The following is a 25,477-nucleotide window of genomic DNA, read 5'->3' as shown; positions in this document are numbered from 1 at the left end:
CTTGTGTCATCCGGGTGTACTTCTGCAAAATGATTTAGGGCGGCAAACAAGCACTGGCGGTGCGAGGCAAAATATTATGTTTGATCGAGTCCTGCTTTCTTCTAACCATAACTGCCTTCCCATGAAAGAAAACGCACGAGGCTTTGCCTCCAAGTCCAGTCTGGTCCCAAAGTACGTATACTGTAATATTGAGACAAGTGGCCAAATTAAATAATGATCCACAATATCATGAATGACACACTTAAACAAATGTTAACAGCAAAATAAAGACCCAAATTTATTTATTTATTTATCCAATCAACCAACCAACCAATCGTAAAAACGCACGTTCCATTCATTTGTATTACAGAAAACTGTCACGCTATAGTACCACTAGGGGCAGTATACTTCTTGGTCTTCATACTGCACACCATCTGATTTGGACCATAGACCTGAGGCGAACGCAGCCCTTTTTGTGAAATACTTCTTCGATCTACTGTGCAACGACCGTTTTCATCCCTGATCCCGGATTATATGTATGTAACGCATGGTAGAATTTAATACTTTACAAAGATATGCGGCTCCTCGATTTTATTTTATAGCATTGAATTATTTTCGATAAACTACTTTCTAAATGTCGTTGAAGTTATACTCTTTAAACTAAAACTACATGGCCCATAAAGCCGTTCGCGCATAGTCTATCTGCGCACACTCAGTGCGCTGTGAATAGTTATGCCCTCCCTCCTCCCATTTCAATGTAAGATGGTGGTCAGAAGGTACTGCTGCTAAATACACAGAGGCAAAAAAGAAAAAAGGCAAACCATTCTTTGAACAAACGAACTCAGAGTTTAAAAATAAACACAGGGCGAATTCAAGGTGTCACCTTACACACACCTGGATAGTTTAGAAAGATAACCAATCCCCTTCCCATTTGGTGTGACTATCCCGTGGGAAAGGAATACCAGCAGTAGAGACAGGGTGAGTATCCCACAAACTATCGCCATAAACTGGAATTATAAAGTGAGGTCGCATACTTTACATTTGTGTAGCTATATGTACAGATCCGCATTTCAAGAACCCATCTTCTTGCTGTAACACTAACTTGTGGGAGGGAAAAAGCAAAGGTTGACTGAGCCTTAGTATCTACCCTGTGCTCGAGCTGATTGGAGGGAGAGTGGCAGGCTTTGCCGGGGCAGTGTAGGCCGCACTGCTCCTGGGTGTGCTGAACGCCTAGTTGGCCAGTTAGCATGTAGCTATGTCAATGATTTTTACATCACTTGCAGTGTTGCTAAACTGGTTACAGTCGTTAGAAAATTTTCAAACACATAAGAGAAAGCCGTGGTTGAGCATTACTGAGCTATCATTTTACGTTAGACTACGTCCTGTTTTTATCAGCTGACTAAGTTATCTACCTAAGCTGACTGTATTCCGTAAACACCTTACCGGCTTTTCCGTATGATATCGAGCGCAAAACATCAGATGTCTGGGAGCAAACAAGAAATGAACTTGGGCGTGAATGTTGAGTAATTAAGACCAACAACCAGTGCTTCCTCCGAGAAAATGGCAAATATACTGTGAAGGCGCATTAGTGTGTATAGTGGATCTGTCAAAGTGATCAAGCTAACTATAGGCTAGTTAACTTACATGGAAGTTGGCTAGTCTAGCTAGCACGACATCAAATCTGGAATTATTTGGAGCTACCTCGCTAACGTTGCCCAACCTAGCTATGCGTTAAAACACGTTAGCTAACTCGCTTGCTCACTTTATTGACATTAGCTAGTCGGATAGATAAACTAAGCGAGACACAACGTTATGTTCATCAACATGATCGCAATCTAATTTAGGTACAGTCGCAGTAGTTTGCTTACTAGACTATAGTAACTAGGCAGAAGGCAGATGACTAACAGTTTTGGAATATTGGTTTTAGATTGTATGTGTCGATACAGCATAACTAGCTGTATGATTCGTGCGTGGTTCTTATTGATAGCTAGTTTCTTCGGTAGACTACGTAGAAAACAAATGTCCTTATCCTCGGAGCCTACCTAGCCTAGGTAGCCAGAGAGCTAGCAAGCTAGCTTCGTTGTGCTGAGCTAGTCGTAATCAAAGCACGAGATCGACTAACGTTTAATGGTGGTGTTTTTTAAACATAGAAATTAGCCGACTTTTGAAACCGTCGGAATTAAATGGCAACATTAAAGCTCAACGATATAGCTAGCTATTGAATGGTTTAACGTTACACAGCTTATTGTGATGGGTCGCTAGCTCATTAACTAGCTTGTCTGGGTACGTATTCGAGCAGTTTGGTTGGCACTTTAATTAGCCAAGAGGCCGGAATTCTTTGACGTTTGTCGTCGATATAGAGAACATACCAATTGGCAGTGCCAACTACCCAGGTACTCCATTCGTCATCAGAGTAGACTACTTACCTAAATTAGGCAATGTCAACTACCTGTTTGCGTTTTTTTTTTTATCGGAACGCAGTATAGATAACTAGTATGTGTTGTGTATTTCTTATATCTTGCTATCCAGGGGGCAGAGAAATGTCTGTCTTTGCGAAATGCAGAAATCAGGATACATTATTATAACAACTATTAATGCTACTGTGAAAAGGAAAATCCTTGCTCTGCCCCTTTTACCGCGGTATGAGAATCACTTCTCCACAAATACCAGACCAACGGAATGAACAGACAGGTGCAGATGAACGTCTGAAACAAAAACAGGGCATCGGTGTCTCGTCTCTAACCACCACTGGTGGTTGAATGTCATTGTTGCTGAGGCCTGAGGTGAATTCGCAGTTGAAGCCAAGCTTTGAACTAACTGCTCAAGCATGTGACAGTAGTGACGAATTCAACTAACTCCTACTCCACTGATCGCGCAAGCACTCCCGCTTTCCCGTGAAGTAGTCATAACCGGCGGGAAAATTCCACAGCTGTAAAATGGCCATGAAACAATCTCTTGGCACGGAGAGGGAATTAATGAGTTGTGGGATACTGCACTGTTGGTACTGGGGACGTATTTTGTCCTGCCGTTGCCCGGGGGCATTGATACCGTGCTTGGCCCCTTTCCCACGGGTACCAGCTGTTGTGTAATGCTACAGGTGCCAAAATTATTTCCCCTCTGAAATGCCAGATATAGGCTACTTCTTAGAGAGAGCACAAGTTATTATTCCAAATTATTGAACTGCAAGAATGGAGACTCTAATGCTTTTGAGACTTTTTTTTTGTTGTTCTTGTAATTTATGACGATTCATTGGCCATAATTGTGCACATGAATGTTGTTTGGTTTCTCCCTAAATGTGGTTTACACAATGTGAAGATTTCCCTTTGATTCATATGGAGGAAATTTGCAACATTTAGGCATTAGCTAAAAACGCTGAGAACTTTTAAGCCAGGCAGCACTGCCTCGGATGGGCATATAAAAAAAGGTTTGTGCTTTCAGTCTCTATGCTTATACAACTGCCAGAGAGAAATTAGAATATTGTATTTTAAATAGCGTGTAGGCTTGCAGTCCTCCCTGGAGTAACTTATGTTTGAAAGTAATGAAGTTCTGTTGCGTGTCGCTTATTGGTCACTGAAGCTAGCAGACTGTGAGGTAGGATTACTCTTCTTAGAGGGCTGGAATGCCTGCAGTTTTTACAGCAAGGCACCTGCTCTTCAGCCATGTGGTCATTGGTTCAGATTCCTGGTGGGCACTGCTTTTGGACTTGTGAGCGAAGTTTTTAACGTGGTTTGTTCTAGTAAAGATCTGACTGTGGATAAGGGGTAAAAATACTGTTCTAGTAAAGATCTGACTGTGGATAAGGGGTAAAAATACGAATGACTTGAACAGCGTAAGGGTATCTAGCAAGCAAGTGAATAAAAGACAAGTGGAGTTGCAGTGATGTACTGGTGGCATGTGTGCTCAAATATCCATGCAGGCTGCAGCTTTTCCACAGTGTTCCACAGGGGGCAATTTTGGAAAACTTTTGAAACAGAATAATACCAGGAGTCTATTTTCCAAAGAAAAAGAAGCATCGGTGTTTTTTTCTTCTTCTCCATTAGTCTCGAGTAGGACACAGCTGCATTTAAGCTGCCTTTCCTTGAACCCTTGCTAGGGCAGTGAGGTGCCTGTCTGGCATGTGGTGAGTGTCATCAGAGGACTTACTCTGAAAGGGGTCAGGACTGGAGCGTGTAGCCTTTCCGTGATTTACCTGAGGGTTACCTGAGGGGAGTTCATCAATGCACTAAGCAATAAAATGTGCAGTCAAGATTCATGAAATTCAAGAAAGCCCCAAACAAATGGAATAAGAACAGCTTACTTATTAATTTTATGACCTGAATACTCATTGAATAAAGAGTTATTTGAGCCAGTGGATGGTATTTGGGTAAATAGAACTTGATGGATTAAAGCTGTCCTGACAGCTGGCTTGAGTATACTGTACTCAAATAATTTAGTGAGGATGGTGGTGATGATTTAGTGTGGGCAAAAAAAAAAAAAAAAAACGTTCACAGACCTGCTTATGTGGGAAATTGGTACATACAGTGTGAGTTAAAAAGCCTTTCACTATGGACTTCATCTCCTGTCTGAACTGTGTCAAAACATTGTTCAGCTGCCTTTTAGCCTGTTGACCTCTTCACTTGTCTCCTGTATACAGCCCACAACCACTGTTGTCCTAGAACTCCAGAACTGATGTCCTGGAGCATGACTGTGATTAGCAGTGATGTAATGCTGAATTACATCACTGCTAGAGGCATATTGGGCAGAAAGAATGTTCTGTTTAGTCATGGTTACATCCATTCTAGCGCTACTTTACACCAGGCCGGCCAGTGGAGGACGGGCTCTCTCTCTCTCTATAGCCGGGTTCCTCCTGAGATTTCTTCCCATTGGGGAGTTTTGTTTCTCACCATCATTTGAGGGTTTTTCTCCCCACTGGGGAGTTCAATGGCCTTTTTTCATGCCTCTTGTGCTTGCCATTTGGGGGTTCAGGTCTGATTTTTTTGCTACTCTGTAAAGTGTCTTTGTGGCAGTTTTCTGTGAAAAATGCGCTATGCAAATAAAACAGATTTGATTTGATTTGATTGTCTGGGTTCGGGGCTAGCCTTCATACCCACTGAAAGGCCGCTGTGATTGGACGAGCCGGTAATAACCTTGTATCACCTGAAAACAGGAAGCGGGCTTTAAACTGGCATTTCGTTCAGGCCTTCAGAATGTGGGTAATGTGGAGGGCTTTGCATGAGAGTGGACTGTTTGTCTTCCATCCGCAGTGTGTCACTTCCTCTTGGATCTTGTGATCAGTGACGGCTGAACACTGACTCATTTTGTTGCTTACCAGGTATTGGAGGAGATAGAGCAGCTAGATCTATTTTGGGTTTTGGAGTACAGGAAGCTGACATAAATGTGTTAGCAAGGCAGTGTGTCTCAGATCTGGATGTGGAATCAGGATTGGCTAAAATGTTCTGTATTGGTGCGATGCTTGTAAAATTAGGTCAGTAAAATCAGACCTCCCTTCAGTGTGAACCTGGTGCCTTGCCACCCTGTTTGCTAGTTTATGATGTCCGGTGAGCCCACAGCATGCAGGTAAAGAGAACTGATGTGATTTCTCATAAACACCTATATCTTATATGATTCATCAGAATATCCAATAGCTGGAAAAGGGTTTCTGTGTTATTGGTACTTTCCTATTGTAAAAAAAAAAAATCCCAAGTGGACCACAACACAAATATAAAACTTAGCTGCTGTTGAATGGTTTTCAGTAAAAACGACTGTAATATTGTGGTAGGAGCGATTGCATTTCCCTTGTGGTTCCCTGAGAGGACATAGGCCTAAAATGTTGGGTGTAAAGTCGCTTAAGATGGGCAAATGTATTCAGTGATCATACATATATAATTTTTAGGTGTGGAAATGTTGCCGCCATTGGTCCAGAAGGTCCCATTAATGCTTTGTTGTTGGGTCTGATGGTTGAGAAGGCTGTGATGTGGAAGTCCTCAGTGTCATGCTCCTCAAACCCCTGGGTGATGAGTGATGATTAGTCAAGAAGTGATTAGTCTGGGGTGATCAGTCCTGTACCATGCTGGAGTGATTGATGTCAACCTTGATTTCAAGCAGTATGAGTGCAGGAATACTGTACCAGGAGAATGCTTCCCACACCATGACAGAAGCCTTCACTGTTGGGAATTTTAATGTATTTTTATCATTCACTATCGATAGAAACACTTATCTAAAAATGTGTACCTTATATTGCAAATATAGTTATGTATGACTTCAATGATAAAAACGGTAATAATTTACTAACTTTGATAACACAACTAAAAGAACATAAGCTCTTTCATGATGCATTGAAAGGAAACGTAGTGTTCATCTCCATTGTGACCATGGTCTCAGTGTAACCAGCTGCTGGTCAGTGGATGTTTCAGCATCACTTATGGGCATGAGTTCATCCAGTTTGCGATTATGTTGCCAAATAGGCTTTTATATGTATGTGGCCGCTTGATGAGCTGTTTTAAAGCTGCACGTTGAGTTGGATTTAAAATCGTGTATAAAAGCTGCAGTGGTTACAGCACTCAACTGGATAAATGACCAGGTGCTTTTCTGTTGTCTAATCAGTGCACTTTGTCTGAAGACCTGCTTGCCAACAGCAAAAATGTGGACTAGATTTCACTGCTCTGCATGTGGGGCGTATAATGTGGTATAGTATGATGGGTAAGAAGCTGGGTTTGTAACCTGAAGGTTGCAGGTTTGATTCCCGGGTAGGACACAGCCGGGTCTAAACTGAACGCAGACAAGTATGGTGAGGGGCGGAGCCAACTGAGGGGAGGGGCCAGTCGAGGGGCGGGGCCAACTGAGGGGCAGAGGCAGCAGCTCACTCGTAGTCTTTCCTTTAAAGTGAGTGCAGTGGCTGGCTCCTCCCCTCCTAACTGTGTGTGTGTGTGTGTGTGTGTGTGTGTGTGTGTAGAGGGGGGATATTTTTAGCCAGCACCGTTCGTCCCACCCCTCTGTGGCTCCGGGCCAAGTTGAGTGCGCTGTACCCCGGGCCTGTTCTCTCGGCTAGCGGGGTTTGGGTGGGAAAAGCCTGTTTGCTCCGACTCGCCCGCCACCTCCTCATTGGCTACGGCTGTCTCTCCCACTCAGGAGCCAAAGCTCCCGCTGCAGGGGCCGCTGCCCGTTTCCACTAAGCTCTTAAATGCATTCAGTCAAACTCTGCTCCTCTAATTAGACTTGATTGGGTTATTAAGCGATTGGCTGCATCTGACTTCCTGATGCTTGTCTGCTGACAGCTCTTTGTGAGAGAATTTGTGCTCATGAAAGAGCAGGATGACACTGAAAGGGTTAAAACTGATTTTTTAAAACTCCGGTTTTCTTTAAACAAATGGCTCAGATTTGTGCTGGGCTTAACTGATGAATATTAATGAGCTGTTTAATATAGCTTGGTTGTGTGCCCTAATGGTTATAGATGCAGGAGCGTTTGGACCGAAGGATCCAAGATTTCCTACATCAGAGATTCCCAAAAGCGGGATTTGGAATGCTCATTTAAACTTCCTGAGCTTGGACCCTTTCCATCTTCTGTAGCCTGATTGATTTTTATAAATTAATTTAACTTAATTAGTCCTTTTGTTGTGGAGCCAATGCTCCAGTGCTCCAGTGCTCCAGTGCTGCTGCCAGTCATCATTTTTGATGTTGCGCTTTGACGCCACTGCTTCCTTGTCATTGTGAAGGATCTTAAAGCTGTCCCACTGTGGGATGACTTACGGCTGGCTTGTGTAGGCAGATTGGCTTATGGGTAAATTAAGACGTACAAACAAATATGGCAGATGTCAAAACTCGACAGGCTGTTTGAAAGTCAGAAAAGGCCGTTTTTAATGTGGCATCATTCTTCTGTATTCTGCGGTCGGCCGATTTGTGAATGAATGAGTAAAGTGATCTGAGTGTGTATGTAAATTTTGGCCTTTAAAATGTGCGTACTTCCTATTTCACACGCATGTGTTCACGCTGAAGCCATTTATAACCTCAGTCAGCTGTGCAGTGGTGCTGTGGAGAAATGAGGGAACTCCATTGAATTATATGTGGTTCCACAATATGGTGAAATGGTCTTTGCACTTAAAAGGAACCTGACTATGCATAAACACCATGAGGTTGTTTTGATATTATTGTATGATGTAGATTCATCAAAATAAAAACAATAGAAACCTTCCCCCCCCCACAGCCCCACCGTGAGAACGCCCCCCCGCCTCTCCGCCGTGCCGTAGGATGTCCCGCAGCCCTGACGTTAAGGACGACTCCATGGAGTGCCCGCTGTGCATGGAGCCCCTGGAGATCGACGACGTCAACTTCTTCCCCTGCACCTGCGGCTACCAGATCTGCCGCTTCTGCTGGCACCGCATCCGCACCGACGAGAACGGGCTCTGCCCCGCCTGCAGGAAGGTACTGCCCCCCTGCCCCGCCCCCCTGCCCCGCCTGCAGGAAGGTACTGCCCCTGCCCCGCCCCCTGCCCCAAGGTACTGCCCCTGACCTGCCCCCAGCCCCCGCCCCCTGCCCCGCCTGCAGGAAGGTACTGCCCCTGTCCCGCCCCCCAGCCCCGCCTGCAGGAAGGTACTGCCCCTGCCCCGCCCCCTGCCCCAAGGTACTGCCCCTGACCTGCCCCCAGCCCCCGCCCCCTGCAGGAAGGTACTGCCCCCCTGCCCCGCCCCCCTGCCCCGCCTGCAGGAAGGTACTGCCCCCTGCCCCGCCCCCTACCCCGCCCCCCTGCCCTGCCTGCAGGAAGGTACTGCCCCCCTGCCCCGCCCCCTGCCCCGCCTGCAGGAAGGTACTGCCCCCCTGCCCCGCCCCCCTGCCCCGCCTGCAGGAAGGTACTGCCCCTGACCTGCCCCCTACCCTGCCCCCCTGCCCCGCCTGCAGGAAGGTACTGCCCCCCTGCCCCGCCCCCCTGCCCCACCTGCAGGAAGGTACTGTCCCGCCCCCACCCCGCTCCCCTGCCCCGCCTGCAGGAAGGTCCTGCCCCGCCCCCCTACCCCGCCCCGCCTTCAGGAAGGTACTGCCCTCCTGCCCCGCCCCCTAACATTCCCCTGAACATTCTAATGCTAATGTCACAATCACCAGAGGTAAGTTCCAGAACACTGACTTAAGTTCTGTTTAAGTTCCAATAAACCTGCTGTTCAGAGGGTTAAAGCCAAGCACATGCCATGCTCACCTCGTTCGGGCCATCGTCATAGTGATGCCGCAACGACCTAACGGGCCTCTTGTCCCGCCCCGTGTGCCGCAGCCTTACCCAGAAGACCCGGCGGTGTACAAGCCGCTGTCCGCGGAGGAGCTGCAGAGGATAAAGAACGAGAAGAAGCAGAAGCAGAACGAGCGCAAGCAGAAGATGACGGAGAACAGGAAGCACCTGGCCAGCGTGCGCGTGGTGCAGAGGAACCTGCTGTTCGTGGTGGGCCTGTCCCAGAGGCTGGCCGACCCCGAGGTGAGCTCCCCCCCCCTCGCCGCGTCCCCCCTCCCCCCCGCATCTCTCCTGCAAGTAGGCCTCTGCATGTCTCTCCAGGCGTGTGTGGTGTAGTTCAGAACTGGCTTCATTGGGGCCTGTTCATGGTCTGTGTTATGGATCCAACACAACCCTTTCCCTCCAACACATCATCTTCTTTTATATGAACATTATCTGAGGACAAGCTTTCCGTTTACAGAGAAGCTCTTGCGTATTGCTGTGTATTGTGTTAAAATCAACATGGCGGTGCTTCCTGGAGGAAGTGGTGCAGCCTCTTTGACACCGATGCCGTCACAGGTGCATTATGGTTGACTGACCCCCCCCCCCCCCCCCCCCCACCCCGTCTCGTCTCACCTGTCCAGGTTCTGAAGAGGCCGGAGTATTTTGGGAAGTTTGGGAAGATCCATAAAGTCGTCATCAACAACAGCACTTCATACGCAGGCTCACAGGTAAGGGGAGGGGCTAGGGGCGGAGCTTCACAGGAACGTGCCAATGAGTTTGGGCTTACTCATGGTCAGGTGACCAAGTTCACCATTTCCATGTCTGCATCAGTTTGCAGGGTTCCCAGATGTATTTCATTATTAATGTGGGGAAATTCAAGGTAGGTTGTGAATGTGCTTGATGTTTTTAGTAATGTGTTTCTTGATTTTTAACTGGATAAATATTGAAAATGATCCTAGAAAATTCCTTGAAGTTTACATTTAAAATACCGTAAGGAAGTGCAGAATTCAGCAGTTCACATTCTATGTGCTGTGAGTTCATAACACGCATAGTACACTCATTTTTTATGTAGGACTTAATCTGAATGCAAATTGGACTTTTTTATTTTGAGAAGCAACATGCAGTGAAGTTGTCAGGTTTAATTGTGCAGTCACAGTCCCCGCAGTGCGGGGGAGAGATTCTGAGAAGTCCAAAACGATCTGGCCTGCTTCTCGTCCGCAGGGTCCTAGTGCCAGTGCGTATGTGACCTACCTTCGGTCTGAAGACGCTCTCAGGGCGATACAGTGTGTCAACAACGTCGTGGTCGACGGCAGGACGCTCAAGGTAAGCCTCAGGTACCTGAGAGTGCAGCAGTACTGCTAAAGTCAGCCTTCAGTGATAAAGGGTCGTGTGACTGAAAATGTATGAGCTCATTACTCTTCACAATATGACTCATTTAGCATTTTGAAAATGACTCTTATCCATCACCTATATAGTGCCGCATGGTGAAAGTGGGAGAACAGTAGAATATATTGTCGCTGTGCGGTCTGCTATGCTGAGCTGTGTGTTTGCGTGCGGATTGCATGAGCTCATGGACAGCTTCCGGAAGAGATTTATTCCCATTGTCATTTCATAAGGAGTCTTTTTCAATGAGGCCTTGTGGTTCGGTTGTCCTCACCTGTTTGGTTTGTCTGGCTCTTTTGTTCACCTGAATCCCTTTCCCTCAGACAACCTGTTTCTTTTGTTTTTTTTTGTTCCAGGCTTCTTTAGGTACAACAAAATACTGCAGCTACTTCCTGAAAAGCATGCAGTGCCCCAAGCCTGACTGCATGTACCTGCACGAGCTGGGGGACGAGGCGGCCAGCTTCACTAAGGAGGAGATGCAGGTGTGCCTCTTACCTGCTCCGTTTCAGCATCCACCATAGAAATACAATGAGTAGAACTGAAGGGCTTATAGGCTCTACCATAGAAATCGAATGAGTAGAACGGAAGGGCTTGTGGGCTCTACCATAGAATCAGAATGAGTAGAACTGAAGGGCTTATAGGTTCTACCATAGAAATAGAATGAGTAGAACTGAAGGGCTTATAGGCTCTACCATAGAAATAGAATGAGTAGAACGGAAGGGCTTATGGGCTCTACCATAGAATCAGAATGAGTAGAACTGAAGGGCTTATGGGCTCTACCATAGAATCAGAATGAGTAGAACTGAAGGGCTTATGGGCTCTACCATAGAAACAGAATGAGTAGAACTGAAGGGCTTATGGGCTCTACCATAGAAACAGAATGAGTAGAACTGAAGGGTTTCTGGGCTCTACCATAGAATCAGGATGAGTAGAACTGAAGGGCTTATGGAAACTGAATGAGTAGAACTGTGAGGCTTATGGGCTCTACCATAGAAATAGAATGAGTAGAATTGATTTGGTATGAGGTGAGGGTTGAAGGGGAAAAAAAAGTCCATTAGAAACCCAAAAGAAAATGCCGTCCATGTGGAACCAAATTTTATTCCAATTATGTGGGGCCTGACAGTAAAAGTTCAGGTCGAAACTCTCCTGTTCCTTTGGTTCCAGGCGGGGAAGCACCAGGAGTATGAACAGAAGCTGCTACAGGAGCTCTACAAAATGAACCCCAACTTCTTACAGACCTCATCAGTGGGTGGCGAGAAGACCAAGGGCAAATCCTGCTCTTCACAAAGGTACAGATGCTCCTCCCTGTACATCCTCCACATGCCATACTCACACAGGTACAGGTACTCCACATGCCATACTCACACAGGTACAGGTACTCCACATGCCATACTCACACAGGTACAGGTGCTCCTCCCTGTACATCTTCCACATGCCATACTCACAAAGGTACAGGTGCTCCTCCCTGTACATCTTCCACATGCCATACTCACACAGGTACAGGTACACCACATGCCATACTCACACAGGTACAGGTACTCCACATGCCATACTCCCACCTGTCAATAGTACCGTGCGCTGGTCCTGTATTTTACCTAACTCCTCCCACCCACCCTTTGACCCCCCATCCACAGACCGAACAGCAGCAGCAGAGAGGCGTGGCCATCGTTACAGATGGGCAAAACGGCCAATGGGCTGGGCACAGACCACCGCAAGAGCCCGCCCCTCCTGGACGGCAGCTCGGACTCGGATCACCTGACCCCGGACGGGCCCGAGTCGGACCTGGGCCTGGGCCTGGGCCTGCCCCCCTTCTCCACGAGCTGCGACCTCGCCAGGTAGCCAATCCGAGGGGAGGGGGCTGCTGTCCATGGGTGTGGTTTTGGACCGTTGAATTTTGGGTCATACAGTTGCCTGGCCCAAAAATATAGTGAATACTGTAGACTCTGGTGGGTATTGAAGACAGTTACATTTAGGTTACTTTCCACCCAATTTGAAGGTTTTCCATTGAAACATTTTTTTGCCCGTATCAGTGTACATCTGTTCAGCTCCAGTGCTGTTCTTTCCTAATGTAAACTGAGGAGCGCAGCATACAGTATGTGAGTAGCTGGCGTCTATGCCCTGTTCCTCCAGCAGAGGGCAGACCTTCCACAGACTCTGCTGCCGGACTCCAGCGAGCCTCTGCGTCGGGAGGAGGAACATGGCCGTCCTCCTGAATGTTTCTGTTCTGACTCTGTTACTCATTTCAGCCCCAGCGACAGACCCCCCGAATCCATCAGTATAGGGAACGGAGAAACTCTACAACAGGTGAGAGCGCAACCTCACTATCGGTGTGGAACACAGACACCAGCTAGTAATCCCATTGTTTTTATAAGTATTATTTCACTTTGCCTCAGTATCTGCATTCATATTGAATGCTCAGGTGTGTTGTGTTGTTACGTATGGCATCCTAATTGCGCAATTCAGTAGGGCGTCTTTATTGCAGAATTCAGTAGGGCGTCTTTATTGCAGAATTCAGTAGGGCATCTTTATTGTAGAATTCAGTAGGGCGTCTTCATTGCAGAATACAGTTGGGCTGCATGGTATATAGAATCGCTATGTGAAATACTTCTGGGGAAAAAAAACTTAATTATTGATATCTATTGGGTGCTGATGAGACAGCCAATCAGCAGCAAGGTGTTACAGCATCTGTATGGTCATGTAATTTGCCGATTTAGTCACATGGGAGCTTTTCACATTATTTTACTACGTATCAGGTAGGATTAAAGGAATAAAAGATGAAATGAAAGATCGCCTGTTTGCCCCACCCACCCTCCTCCTCCCCCGTCTCCCGCACTCCTCCCCTCCGCCTCTCACTCTCTCGCCAGATCCCGAACAGCGACTCCCCCTCGCCCCCGCCGGGCCTCCCCAAACCCAGCCTGGCGATCCCCCCCAAACCCAACCTGGCGATCCCCCCCAAACCCAGCCTGGCCCCCGTCGGCGTGCCGGAGGGGGCGGCCCGCTCGCCCTTCCCAGGGGGCGCCGCCGAGTCGCAGTCTCTCTTCTCAGACAACAGCAACTTCCGGCACCCCAACCCCATCCCCGGGGGCCTGCCGGCCTTCCCCAGCGCCCCCCAGGGCCACCCCGACTGGCCCACGGCCCCCGAGCCGCAGAGCCTCTTCACCTCCGGTGGGTCCCCCGCGTTTCCCCCGCATGCTCAGTGGAAATGAAATGAATGATTTCAGCGTTTGGGTGGCAGTTTGTATTTTCTCGCGAAGTATAATTAGCCTAATGACTGCTCTCACAGGGTGTAAGACTTCCAGAAAGCAGACGTATCGGCGGTTGTGCTTTCAGCGCTGATATTATATTGTGATATTATAATATTCAGCCCACTGCCGTGTAATGGGTCGTCCCACACCAGTCCGGCCTGCGCCTCCCAGTGAGGTCCCGGGTCTGTACTCTGTGCTTCATGTAAATGTTCGAGGCGTTTTTGTGAACTGCATCCTCCTCTCTCCGCCCCCCCGGCAGACACCATCCCGGTGTCCTCCTCCACAGACTGGCAGGCGGCCTTCGGGTTCGGGTCCTCCAAGCAGACGGAGGACGACCTCGGGTTCGACCCGTTCGACGTCACCCGCAAGGCGCTGGCCGACCTGATCGAGAAGGAGCTCTCCGTGCAGGACCCCTTGCCCCTCTCGCCCGGGGGCTTCCTCCACGGGCCCTTCAACGGGCCCCTGAACGGGCCGCGGGCCAAGGCGGGCCCCGGGGGCGGCGGCGGGCTCCCTAACCCCGCCCACCTGCCCCAGCGCCTGTCCCAGTTCCAGCACCGCGCCCTGTGCGGCTCGCTCAGCTTCCCCTCCCAGCACGGCCGCCACCCCTGGATCGGCCTGCCGTTGCATAGCAACCTGCTGCACCTCAACCACATGGCCAGCGCCGGCGGCAACAGCGGCTTCCTGGACCTGAGCCTGCCCCCCCACCACAGCACCGGGCTCGGGGGCATTCCTATCACAGGTGAGGAGGGGCGGGGCGGGGCGGGGCGGGGCGGGGCGGGGGGGAGGGGGGATACCTATCACAGGTGAGGAGGGGCGTGGGGGAGGGGCAGGGCGGGGTGGAGGGGGGATACCTATCACAGGTGAGGAGGGGAGGGGCGGGGCGGGGGGGAGGGGGCATTCCTATCACAGGTGAGGAGGGGAGGGGAGGGGCGGGGCGGGGGGGGAGGGGGCATTCCTATCACAGGTGAGGAGGGGCGTGGGGGAGGGGCAGGGCGGGGGGAAGGGGGGATACCTATCACAGGTGAGGAGGGGTGGGGGCTTGGGGGGGTTCCTGTCACAGGTGAGACGAGGTCTGGATGGGGGAGGGGTGGGGGGGTTTCTCCTGGGGAGTCTGCACCTTATTTTTGCAACCAACAATGATGGCTGGAAAAGTGCTTACCTTCAGCAACAAAACAGTGTGCTGGATTTAGCAGTATTTAGTTTGCAGGGTCGTCATGTGTCGTCTCAGCAGTGCGTTTTACATGGGAAATCGTTTGAAGCACAGTTACGATGTTCTCTCTCTTACCAAGTAGGGAAGTGGTCATAATCCACAGCTGCTGTTGGGGAAGGGAGTTGAGATCATTGAAAAGCACAGCTGGGTTGTTTTGGAAGTGAGCTGGTGGTGGGCAGATCTTATTGGCTGAAGAGAGGTTGTCACATTTTTGCTGACTATTGGGAAGTTCCCTTCGTGAGGAAACTGGTTCTCAAATGTGGAAATTTATAAACTTTACCAGTGAATGCAGATGATGAAGAGGAACGCCCCATTCATCCACTGAAGGGAAATTTGCTTTTGAGTGCTTGTGTGTTATGTATGTGTGTACTGTGGTGTGCAAAAGTCTGTGGAAATAAGTTAACGTCACCTTTGCAAGGGACAGACTTAAACAGGACAATTTTAATGGATGTAAATCCCCTCACATTGCAGCTGGCAGTCTGTATTTTCGTGTCGTGTTTTTTAAGTTTCCCTAGCGTAGCGGTTCTAACCCCAAGTGTATTTTCACTTAAAAACTCAACAGAAAATGATGCGTGAGTATCTATTGAGCTGGACCAGTTAGACATCAAATGATTTATCTCTGCTTTTGAGCCCGTTGGCACTGCCATTGTGAAGTTAAGGACATTATGTCAAGTGAATATTTGTTGAGTTGACATGATGGATCTTCTTGCAAGCTCATTTTAATAGATCCCCCCCCCCCCCCCCCCCCCCCACTCTGGCATAATATTAGTAAAATATATTCTAATTATGAAGTTGTCACTTTACAGTAATGCAGTCTTCCAGCTCAGTGTCATGCAGCCTGTGGTTAGGTCATGCAGTTGCAGTTCATTCTGTGGCCACAGGGTGTAGTTGTTGCATTGTCTGGTGATAAAGCTTTGACTGACTCCCACTCCCTATCACATGTGAAAGGCTATTTTTAGAAATAATGAGGTAGTGCACTTCCTTTGGGTTGCCTCTTGTCAACATACACTCTCTATTTCAGGATTAAGGACACAGGTGATGATAATAAAGGTGTTCAGTGATCCCGTGTTTAGGTAAAATTTGGTCTTTCCTTTAACAAAATTATAATTGGTACAGAAACAAAATGAGTACATAAAACATCATTTCCTTAAAAGGTTCATTTTCATTTAATTTGCATTTGATAGAGTGTGCGAGTGTGTGAGAGAGTGTGCGAGTGTGTGAGAGAGAGAGTGCCAGTGTGTGTGTGTGAGTGTGCGAGTGAGTGATAGAGTGTGCGAGTGTGTGAGAGAGAGAGAGTGCCAGTGTGTGAGTGTGCGAGTGTGTGAGAGAGAGAGAGTGCCAGTGTGTGTGTGTGTGTGTGTGTGTGTGTGTGTGAGAGAGAGAGAGAGAGTGTGCGCGAGTGTGTGAGAGAGAGAGTGTGCCAGTGTGTGTGTGTGTGTGAGTGATAGAGTGTGCGAGTGTGTGTGTGTGAGTGATAGAGTGTGCGAGTGTGTGTGTGTGAGTGATAGAGTGATATAGTGTGCGAGTGTGTGTGCAGTAGGCTCTGTGCCAGTGTGTGTGCAGTAGGCTCTGCCTGTTGAGGCTCTTGTTAGGAGGCAGGCAGACTTGGTTGGGGTGTCTGTAGCAGATGGAAAGCGTGTCTCCTCAGGGGGATGTGTTTGTGTTCCTGTTCTGCTTGCTGCTGAATTCTGGCTCCTGCCGACCGGCATCAGACTTGCCAGTCGGCACACACTCAAAGCCTGGGAGTTTGGTTACGCAACCAAACGAAACTTACGGTCCGTTTTTATGTGGTGTAAGATTTTGACATACTTGTGACTGCCTGACTGGTATGAGGGCAGCTACTGCTGTGTTTTAAAACGGAAGTGATTTCAACCTGCAGTTCAGTCATCCCTCAACACGAGGGCGGTAGAGCTTTCTTTGAGTTAAATATACATCAGTTGTTTGTTTGCAGTTAAATATACGTCAGTCCAATGGCGGGTGACAGTTCTCTCGTGTCCTCATCGATGACCCAGCATTTCCCGCTGGTTGTTGGTCTCTGTATTACACCATAGTTGAAGTTTTTTATTGTACGTGTTGATCTGCTGTTATTTTGTGTGCTTGAATGGATAAATTGCACACTGCAGTAAATATGGAGTCTGTCTCTGTTCTGTGTGCCATTTGCAGTGTGGCATTTTTAAAAACATTTTGCCCATGCTTTCCTTCGTCTCAAAGCGTTAAGGAAAAAAAGCGCCTTTCTGAGATTTACAATTGGGCACTAATTGCTTGATTATTCAGGTTTATTGTGCTCCTCCGGTGCCTGTGGGGGACCCCGGTTATCAGTCAGTGTTACGGCGGCCATGTTATTCTCTTGGCGTGCGTTTGTATCTCCAACTAAGTATTTTCAGGGATGTGTTTTCAAATACGTTTTTCTTTTTTTTTCTAGGAGAGTTCAAATGAATTAAAGGCTTTAATTAGTTGCACATTTTAAATAATGATGCCGCTAAATGAGTGAGAAAGCCTTTGGTGCCCTGTAAATGAGGCATTGTGGGTAATTTAGCGGCCGGGCGTAGGATTGTCTCGCAGCGGTAGAGAGCGTGTAAAGGGCCCTCCCTCAGGCCTCTTCTGGGCGTGTGTGTGATAGTGAGATGCATTGTGGGTAATTCCTCTTCTGGGCGTGTGTGTGATAGTGAGATGCATTGTGGGTAATTCCTCTTCTGGGCGTGTGTGTGATAGTGAGGTGCATTGTGGGTAATTCCTCTTCTGGGCGTGTGTGTGATAGTGAGGTGCATTGTGGGTAATTCCTCTTCTGGGCGTGTGTGTGATAGTGAGGTGCATTGTGGGTAATTCCTCTTCTGGGCGTGTGTGTGATAGTGAGATGCATTGTGGGTAATTCCTCTTCTGGGCGTGTGTGTGATAGTGAGATGCATTGTGGGTAATTCCTCTTCTGGGCGTGTGTGTGATAGTGAGGTGCATTGTGGGTAATTCCTCTTCTGGGCGTGTGTGTGATAGTGAGATGCATTGTGGGTAATTCCTCTTCTGGGCGTGTGTGTGATAGTGAGATGCATTGTGGGTAATTCCTCTTCTGGGCGTGTGTGTGATAGTGAGATGCATTGTGGGTAATTCCTCTTCTGGGCGTGTGTGTGATAGTGAGGTGCATTGTGGGTAATTCCTCTTCTGGGCGCGTGTGTGATAGTGAGATGCATTGTGGGTAATTCCTCTTCTGGGCGCGTGTGTGATAGTGAGATGCATTGTGGGTAATTCCTCTTCTGGGCGTGTGTGTGATAGTGAGATGCATTGTGGGTAATTCCTCTTCTGGGCGTGTGTGTGATAGTGAGATGCATCGTTTCACTGCTGAAACCAGCTGCCAGGGGTCCTCTATGAACATTTCCCAAGCACTGTGCCTCTATGATGGTTTGGAGAGTACAGTGACTTTGTTGCCTTGGCGATGTGCTTGTCTCTAGATTAGGCTACATTACACTGGGCTGTTTCCAGTGTGCAAACATGGCTGCCATGGCTGTGCTTGTGTGCTGGCGGAGTTTCTTTAACCTGCTTCTACACCGAAGGAAACGTCGTTAGGCATGTCGATTTGTTCTGTGTGACCTCCGTCATGCATATTTTCGTGATGTGGTGTTCTGTTGAACTGAGCGTCGCTCTGTCGGGGCCGCTGGCTGTCGGCGGTGTTCGGCGAGGTCAGAGTTCAGGGTCAGGTCACGTGACTGCGCGTGGAGCCGCTGTGTCAGCCGGCCGTGCCGTGCGAGAGTGGAGACTGAGACGCTGCGTGCTTGTGTTCTGGGCAGTAGTGCGCGTAGCACTGACGCTAACGCTTACGGCTTCAGATCGAGACGCTCCTCATCGGGACGTCCTGCTAACTACGTACCTGCAGTGAGTGCAGGAGACGCAACACAAAATTACATTTAAAAAATGAAGCAATTTTGAGGAAAAATTTGGAAGAATAAAAATTTCAGGCTTTTCCCATGCAATGCCATTACAGGCTGGCAGTGATCATTTTAAAGACTTCCAGGAGCCATTTTTAAGCGAGGTTTAATTATGCAAGGCTTGTTTTGCTGCGTACCTCTCAGTGCCATGAATAAAACATGCGGTTTCCTGTTTATCAGGAGATGCAAGTGCAACTCAGCTGATGATCCTAGTGCCACCGCGGCCGCAGTGCGTTCTGGGTAATTATGAATACCGCAGTACTGAGCTCTCCTCTCCCCCACAGTGTGGATCATGTTTCATTTGACCAATGGCTTTGTCTCTGTAAGCGTCGTCCAAGCTGCGTCATTTCTTGTAAATATTACCGATTGATGATGCTTTTTCAAAATGAAATTAGCCGTAGTCAGAGGCCTAAAGTAGCAAATTATAAATAGATCGGGTTTATATTTCAAAGTCTTTCCTTGGTAATTGTTTCAGTGGAACACTGCTCTTACTCACAGAATGAATTGGTTGATATGAGGCTCTGTCCTATTAGCAATTTAATGACAGAAAGCTTCAAGAAGCGAGAACTAAAGTCACCATTGAACAGGAGGATCAACAGAGGAACTGTGCAGACCTCTTCAGGTGGGAGCGTAAGGACGCTGGTGCAGTATAACTCTGGGGTTGTAGCAGAGAGGCCTTTACTGTGTGCCAGGATGTTCGGCAGTATTTTGGAAATAAAGTGAATCGTTACTTGACTGGGGGGAAAAGCAGATTTTATGAAACGTTTTTATTTTGTCGGTGGTATCATTGTTAGTATTGCAGGTTTTTGCTCTTTGCTTTTAAAATCTTTGCAGTGAAACTGCTTGAGTACGCCGGACTGTCGGAATCGTGGTCTCCCGTTTGTCTTTGAGGGTCGGGCTTGATCCGAGGACATGTTCCCAAATGTCTCCTTCCTTACACCTCTGAGTCCTGATCAGCCCTCTCTTTGAGGAGCCCGTCCTGAGCTGAGTAACGCATCGATAGTCCGAGAGCGTGTGATGTTTTCTGAATTCAGATTTATGGAAATGCAAGAAGAGCTCGGAATAAGGATCTGAAGTGGACCGTGGAGTGGCCGACTCAACCCGAGTATCAATCCCCCCGTGCAGCCCGGGGTTAGATCGCCCTGGGGCAGCTTCTGCAGTGTGGTCCATCTCTGCCTGATCTTTATATGGAGGCCCTGTGCGGAGTTTTGAGTCCAGGGGTGGGAACTGGCAGCTGAAAGAGGAAGACTGTATTCAGTTTCCTTTGTCTGACGCACGTCTTTCCTTTTTCCTCCCTTTACCTCTCTCCCCCTCTCTCTCCCTCCCTCTCCCCCTTTCTCCCTCTCTCCCCCTCCCTCCCTCTCTGCAGAAAACAGCACTTCAGTAGAGAGTATAAATGTGAAAGAGTGGCAGGATGGGCTTAGAGCGCTCTTACCCAACATCAACATCAACTTTGGGGGTTTGCCCAACTCCTCCTCTTCGTCCTCGTCCTCGTCCTCGTCCTCCAGCGTTAACCACACAGGCGTGCCGGGGGGCTCGGGGGGGGTCGCGCACAGTTTGAGCTGGGACGCGACGGCCAGCTGGATGGACCCCGCCATCATAACAGGTAACCAATCACAGAGGGCGGGGGGAGGGGCGGGGGAGGGTGGAGATGTGCTGTAATAGGCTCAGGGTCTCCCATACCTACCCAGCAGCCAATCAGCCTCAAGCAGCCGCGGAGGAGCACACAAGCAGGGGGTTTCCATGGTGATGTCACTTTGTTTTTTTCCCCCTTTGTCAAGCCATTTTGCGCTCATACTGTTGTCAGAGTAGTACGGTCAGATGCAAAAAAGAGAGCTTTTTCTGCAAAAATGAAGACTTTGACTTGAGCAGTTGAACGTGGCAGGAGGAGCGTCGTGTCAGAGCAGTTGCATTATTATCAAAATGGCCATGACGTGCCGGCTGTCTGGGCTTTTCTGTAGCCGTTCTCACACGGTGAGAAATTTGAAAAAGGCATTTAAATGGGCGGCTATAGAAAGATCATTTTTATTCTGTCAGGGCTTGGTGAACTTGAATAGGCCTAAAGACGAGCTTTATATAATCAGACAATTGTTATGTTATTCTTTGAGAATTTTGAGCGCATTATTCTGTCCGTATAGGCCCGTTTGCTGTGGCGAACAGTGGAATTTGTTAAGAACATTCTAATCACATGTCTGTGACCTCACACCCTGAAGGGTTAACCCCTTCACTGCCAGGCCTCTGTAAGAGCTTTTGACTGTAACTGTGATCGATGCCTCTAATGTGGCCAGCTACACCACATATGCATGCCCGTATTGGGTGTAGCTCCCCTGCACGCTTGGTGAGACTCATATTGGATAACCTCTGGAACCTGCTTTTGCAGCTTTGTACGATGTACAATAAAGTTTGCATTGGCTAGATTGCTTTCTTGTTTCTATGCCATTCAATTTTAAGTGATTTTTTTTGTACCGTCAAGAGAGTGAGAGAGCACTTGTTAAAAGTAATTGCTTTAGGATTGGCCACCAGCTTTCGGGCCTGAACAGCCTGTTTCAGCCTGTGCTCAGTGGACAGATTAATTGTTGCTGTCTGAAATTTGAGGGTCTGGATGAAATGTTTGTGAAACAGGTGGTCCTCCTCTCCTGTCCCGCAGGTATCCCAGCATCCTCGGCCAACAGTCTGGACTCCCTCCACGACGACAACCCTCCGCACTGGCTCAAATCTCTGCAGACGCTGACGGAAATGGACGCTCCGGGGTCCGTGGGCCCCCCCCAGCCCCCCCACAGTGGCCTGTTCGGCGGCACACAGATACCCCCCCTCCACAGACCCGGCTGGGCGCCCTACCCGGCCCCCCCGCCCGCGTCCGCCAGCCAGTTCCACTCACCCCCGCCCGGCTTCCAGACAGCCTTCAGACCCCCAGCCCCACCCCCCACAGAGCTGCTACAGAGCGCAGCCATGGACCGCCACTAGGGGGCGCTGCTGTCAAGCGTCTCCCCGACCACAGACACCAGATTAAATCAGATTACAAAAGCTATTAACAAAATAATAACAAGATTATATATTCTTTTTTTCCCCCTCCTTATCCTGTCCGTTTCTGAAGACCTGTTTTTTATTTTTATTTTTATTTTTTTTGGTGACACCCTACCCTGGCTCTATCCCAGCTTCACTACCCGTCAGTCTGGAATACGGCTCAGTCACGTGCTGCTCCTGCACATGATGCACTTCCTCTGGGTGCCATCGGAGCAGGGAAATGCTCGGAGTAAACAGGAAGTCTGTGTTTATTTTAATCATAGTTCAGTCTAACAGGAAGAGACCCCTTTGATATTTCTGAAAGCCATTGAGTAGTAGAGGAGAAAAGGGTTTGGTATCCGACTAGATACACTAAAGCAGAGTATGTGTAATTATGGGGTTTGTACGTAATCAAGATGCTAAGAGAAATGAGTGAGGAGACTGCTGCCTTTAAAGATATGCCAAAAATTGCTCTTTGCGCCCCCTGCCTGTCTCGGGTGGAATTGCTCCCCACAAGCTCAAGAGGCCAAACGGAGAGTTGAGTGGTGGGTTGCGAGGTCCTGGAATATGAGCTTTATATTCTTTGACTGAAGGTACTATGCTTCATAAAATTACAATTTTTACCAGATCAAAGAATTTTGGGGGCAAACCTAGTGTACTGCCCCCTGGTGATTGTGAAGCAGTTGAACGTGCCGGTTTGTCTCCGTTGCTGGGCGTGGGCTTGGGGCAGGTGAGGAGACGGGGTGGCATTTAATGAGCCCCATCTGAGCCTGGTTGCAGTTTGAAAGAGCTGCACCACTAACTGAGGGCGGGGCCAGCCAGTAACTCCTCCCCCTATGCTGGGGGAGTGGCCAACCCCATTTAGGAGAGCTGTACCTCTAACTGAAGGTGGGGTCTGCCAGTAACTCCTCCCCCTATACTGGGGGAGTGGCCAACCTCATTTGGAAGAGCTGTAGCTCTAACTGAAGGTGGGGTCTGCCAGTAACTCCTCCCCCTATACTGGGGGAGTGGCCAACCTCATTTGGAAGAGCTGTCGCTCTAACTGAAGGTGGGGTCTGCCAGTAACTCCTCCCTCTATACTGGGGGAGTGGCCAACCTCATTTGGAAGAGCTGTAGCTCTAACTGAAGGTGGGGTCTGCCAGTAACTCCTCCCCCTATACTGGGGGAGTGGCCAACCTCATTTGGAAGAGCTGTAGCTCTAACTGAAGGTGGGGTCTGCCAGTAACTCCTCCCCCTATACTGGGGGAGTGGCCAACCTCATTTGGAAGAGCTGTAGCTCTAACTGAAGGTGGGGTCTGCCAGTAACCCCCCCCCACTGCCCCCCCCCACTCGCTAGGCCATGGCCACGGAACCTCTGTATCAGAGAGCCCCGGGGGCGGGGCCAGTGAGCTTGGGGGCGGGGCTAGTGAGCCGCTGCCCGGGAGGGGAAGCTGCGCGGATGCTAGGCTTTGAGCGCGTGGCGGGTTGAGGGCTCAGAAGCGCCACCGTGTGGCGGCTACAGTGGCCTCGCGTGCTCACAGAGCGCAACCGGTGACGACGGCCGCAAAGCTTTTCCCCCGATGGGGACGGGGGGGGGGCTCGGCAGCGACCCCTCCCTCGGCAAGCACGCTCGTGACACGCCCTTTTTCCAAAAACGAGAGAGGAGTCCGGGCGAAGGGGGCCGCAGAGTCTACTGAAAACACAACGTTCACCTCGCGCAAGATCAAGCTGAATGTCCTTCGTAAGTGCCGCACAACAAGCTCTTAACCTTCACCGGGGGGAGGGTCGTCCGTTTGGGAAGAGGCGCGTCAGTATTCAATAAGGAAAACATGTGGTTTCACCCGTTCAAATCAATCGTTTGTTTAAATATTCAATTTGTAGTTTTTATTTTTATTTAATTTTTTTGTTTTTAAGTTGGGCTACTTGATTATTGCCATTTCTGGTTTCGTTGTCTTCAGCACCAGGGCTGCAGGCGTTCAAGTGCATGCTGGGATAGCAGCTCCACACGGGGACCCAGAGCCTAAACCTTGGGGCCTTTAACCATCGTCTTTCCCCCCCCCCCTCTCTCCTCGACTTTCTTTTCGTTTATCGGCTCCTCAGTATTCATCAGTGTCCAGGAGACGCAGACCTCCACTCATGGAAACCCGTGCAGTCAACCCTGGTTTATACGCCATGCTAGAAACACAAGGATAAAGCGAAGAGCTGAAGGAATTGTACTGCCCTCCGCAGGTCTGGAAAAGAACTAAATCTTAAATAAAAGAGAAAACACTTGAGACTTCGGTTTCGTTTTTTAACCTTCCTCCCACGTTCCTCTTTTGTCCTCAACATCCTTACTTGGTGGAAAACGTGGTATAATTCTGCTCAGGATTTTGCATGTGTACTTTTTAAGCATGATATATGCTTAATTTAAAATCAGTTAAATTCGGCTAATGCATTTATATTCATTGTGGAACCGCATGAGGTAAGGATGAGTAGTATCTGTCATTAGGTTAAATACACCTATATACACAATAAATGCACCTTATGTACACCTTACAAATGCACTTTATATACACCTTACAAATAGACCTTATGTACGCCTTACAAATACACCTAATATCTACCTTACAAATGCACTTTAGTATTCTAAAACACATTTTAGAATACTAAATACAGGTAAAGGTGCACGAATTTGGTGAAAGTGCTTGAAGACGGGCATTGCCAGTACAGCATAAATATGCTTTACCGTGGTTATTTTCAAGGTACAAACCCTGCATAGTGTGCCTTTAAAGGCTCCTACAATTACAACTGACTTGAATCTGAGGTTGACCCCAATGATAGATTGAATGATAGAGTCCGGTATTTCATGTGATTCGAAGTAACCTGTAGTTTCCTGGATCAGTATAGTCCCCCTTTTATGTGTACTGGTATTATTTTACCTGTCATCTAGCATTTCTCCAATTTTTTTTTTTAGATAGTAAATGAAAATACCTGTTAATATCTGTGGAGGCCAATTAACCTTGAGACGGGGTGAAAGGAAGGTGTCTCAAATAAAGTCAACGTCAAATGAAGCCCTCGCAGAAAGCCCTTTCTGACGTTCTGTGGTGATATTATTGAGCTTCCATCAGAATTAATTACGCTCTCGCTGTGCTAATTGGTGAAGCGCGGTGCGGACATCAAAGTACGTCTGTGTTCACATATTTATTACACGAAACGCGCAATTCAAATCTCACACCTTTCTGCCGCTGAGTGTATTCATGTAACGCGGGGGATTTTCACTGGGACGTCCGCTGATGAAAGCTGGTGTCTGTGCTGTCAGACGGATGTGCCCTGCGATAGATTGGCGGCCTGTCCTGTGGGTGTATTCCTGCCTCTCGCCCAATGCACGCTGGGATAGGCTCCAGCAACCCCCACGACCCTGACCAAGATACTGGGTATGGATAGCTGCCAAATAAATTTTAAAAAAAACAAAACATTTTGATACTAAATTTTCTGGCACCCCTGCCCCCCTACAGTAGAGATCAGTGTCTATACTCCCTCATATTCACTGCCAGAAAGTAATTATATTTTCATAATCTCAGGATTGTCGTGAATCTCAAAATGTGTAATTGGA

The 25,477-nt window shown here is 48.5% G+C and overlaps 1 protein-coding gene and 1 long non-coding RNA gene across 3 annotated transcripts; both read left to right on the top strand.

Annotated features, from left to right (window-relative positions):
- The first annotated feature begins 671 nt into the window (after positions 1-671).
- LOC118232220 (CCR4-NOT transcription complex subunit 4-like) lies at positions 672-21,940 on the top strand. Of its 2 annotated transcripts, XM_035426988.1 has the most exons (13): positions 681-957; positions 8,159-8,376; positions 9,215-9,412; positions 9,793-9,879; positions 10,373-10,474; positions 10,891-11,016; positions 11,699-11,823; positions 12,169-12,369; positions 12,781-12,838; positions 13,399-13,699; positions 14,039-14,518; positions 20,273-20,509; positions 21,551-21,940. In XM_035426988.1, exons 2-13 carry the CDS (start codon positions 8,203-8,205, stop codon positions 21,865-21,867), a joined length of 2,406 nt encoding a protein of 801 aa, XP_035282879.1. In that variant the 5' UTR covers positions 681-957; positions 8,159-8,202; the 3' UTR covers positions 21,868-21,940. The 2 variants fall into 2 exon arrangements, with proteins under 2 accessions (XP_035282880.1, XP_035282879.1); XM_035426989.1 differs by lacking the exon at positions 20,273-20,509 and having other exon boundaries at positions 672-957.
- A 516-nt stretch (positions 21,941-22,456) lies between these two features.
- Positions 22,457-24,160, top strand: LOC118232221. Its single transcript, XR_004766230.1, has 2 exons — positions 22,457-23,114; positions 23,195-24,160. It is a non-coding gene; the product is annotated as an uncharacterized LOC118232221 (long non-coding RNA).
- The last annotated feature ends 1,317 nt before the right edge of the window (positions 24,161-25,477 follow it).

Source organism: Anguilla anguilla, chromosome 7 (assembly GCF_013347855.1).
Source record: "Anguilla anguilla isolate fAngAng1 chromosome 7, fAngAng1.pri, whole genome shotgun sequence".
In the NCBI taxonomy this organism is placed as follows: domain Eukaryota; kingdom Metazoa; phylum Chordata; class Actinopteri; order Anguilliformes; family Anguillidae; genus Anguilla; species Anguilla anguilla.
This window is presented reverse-complemented; position numbering and strand designations above follow the sequence as displayed.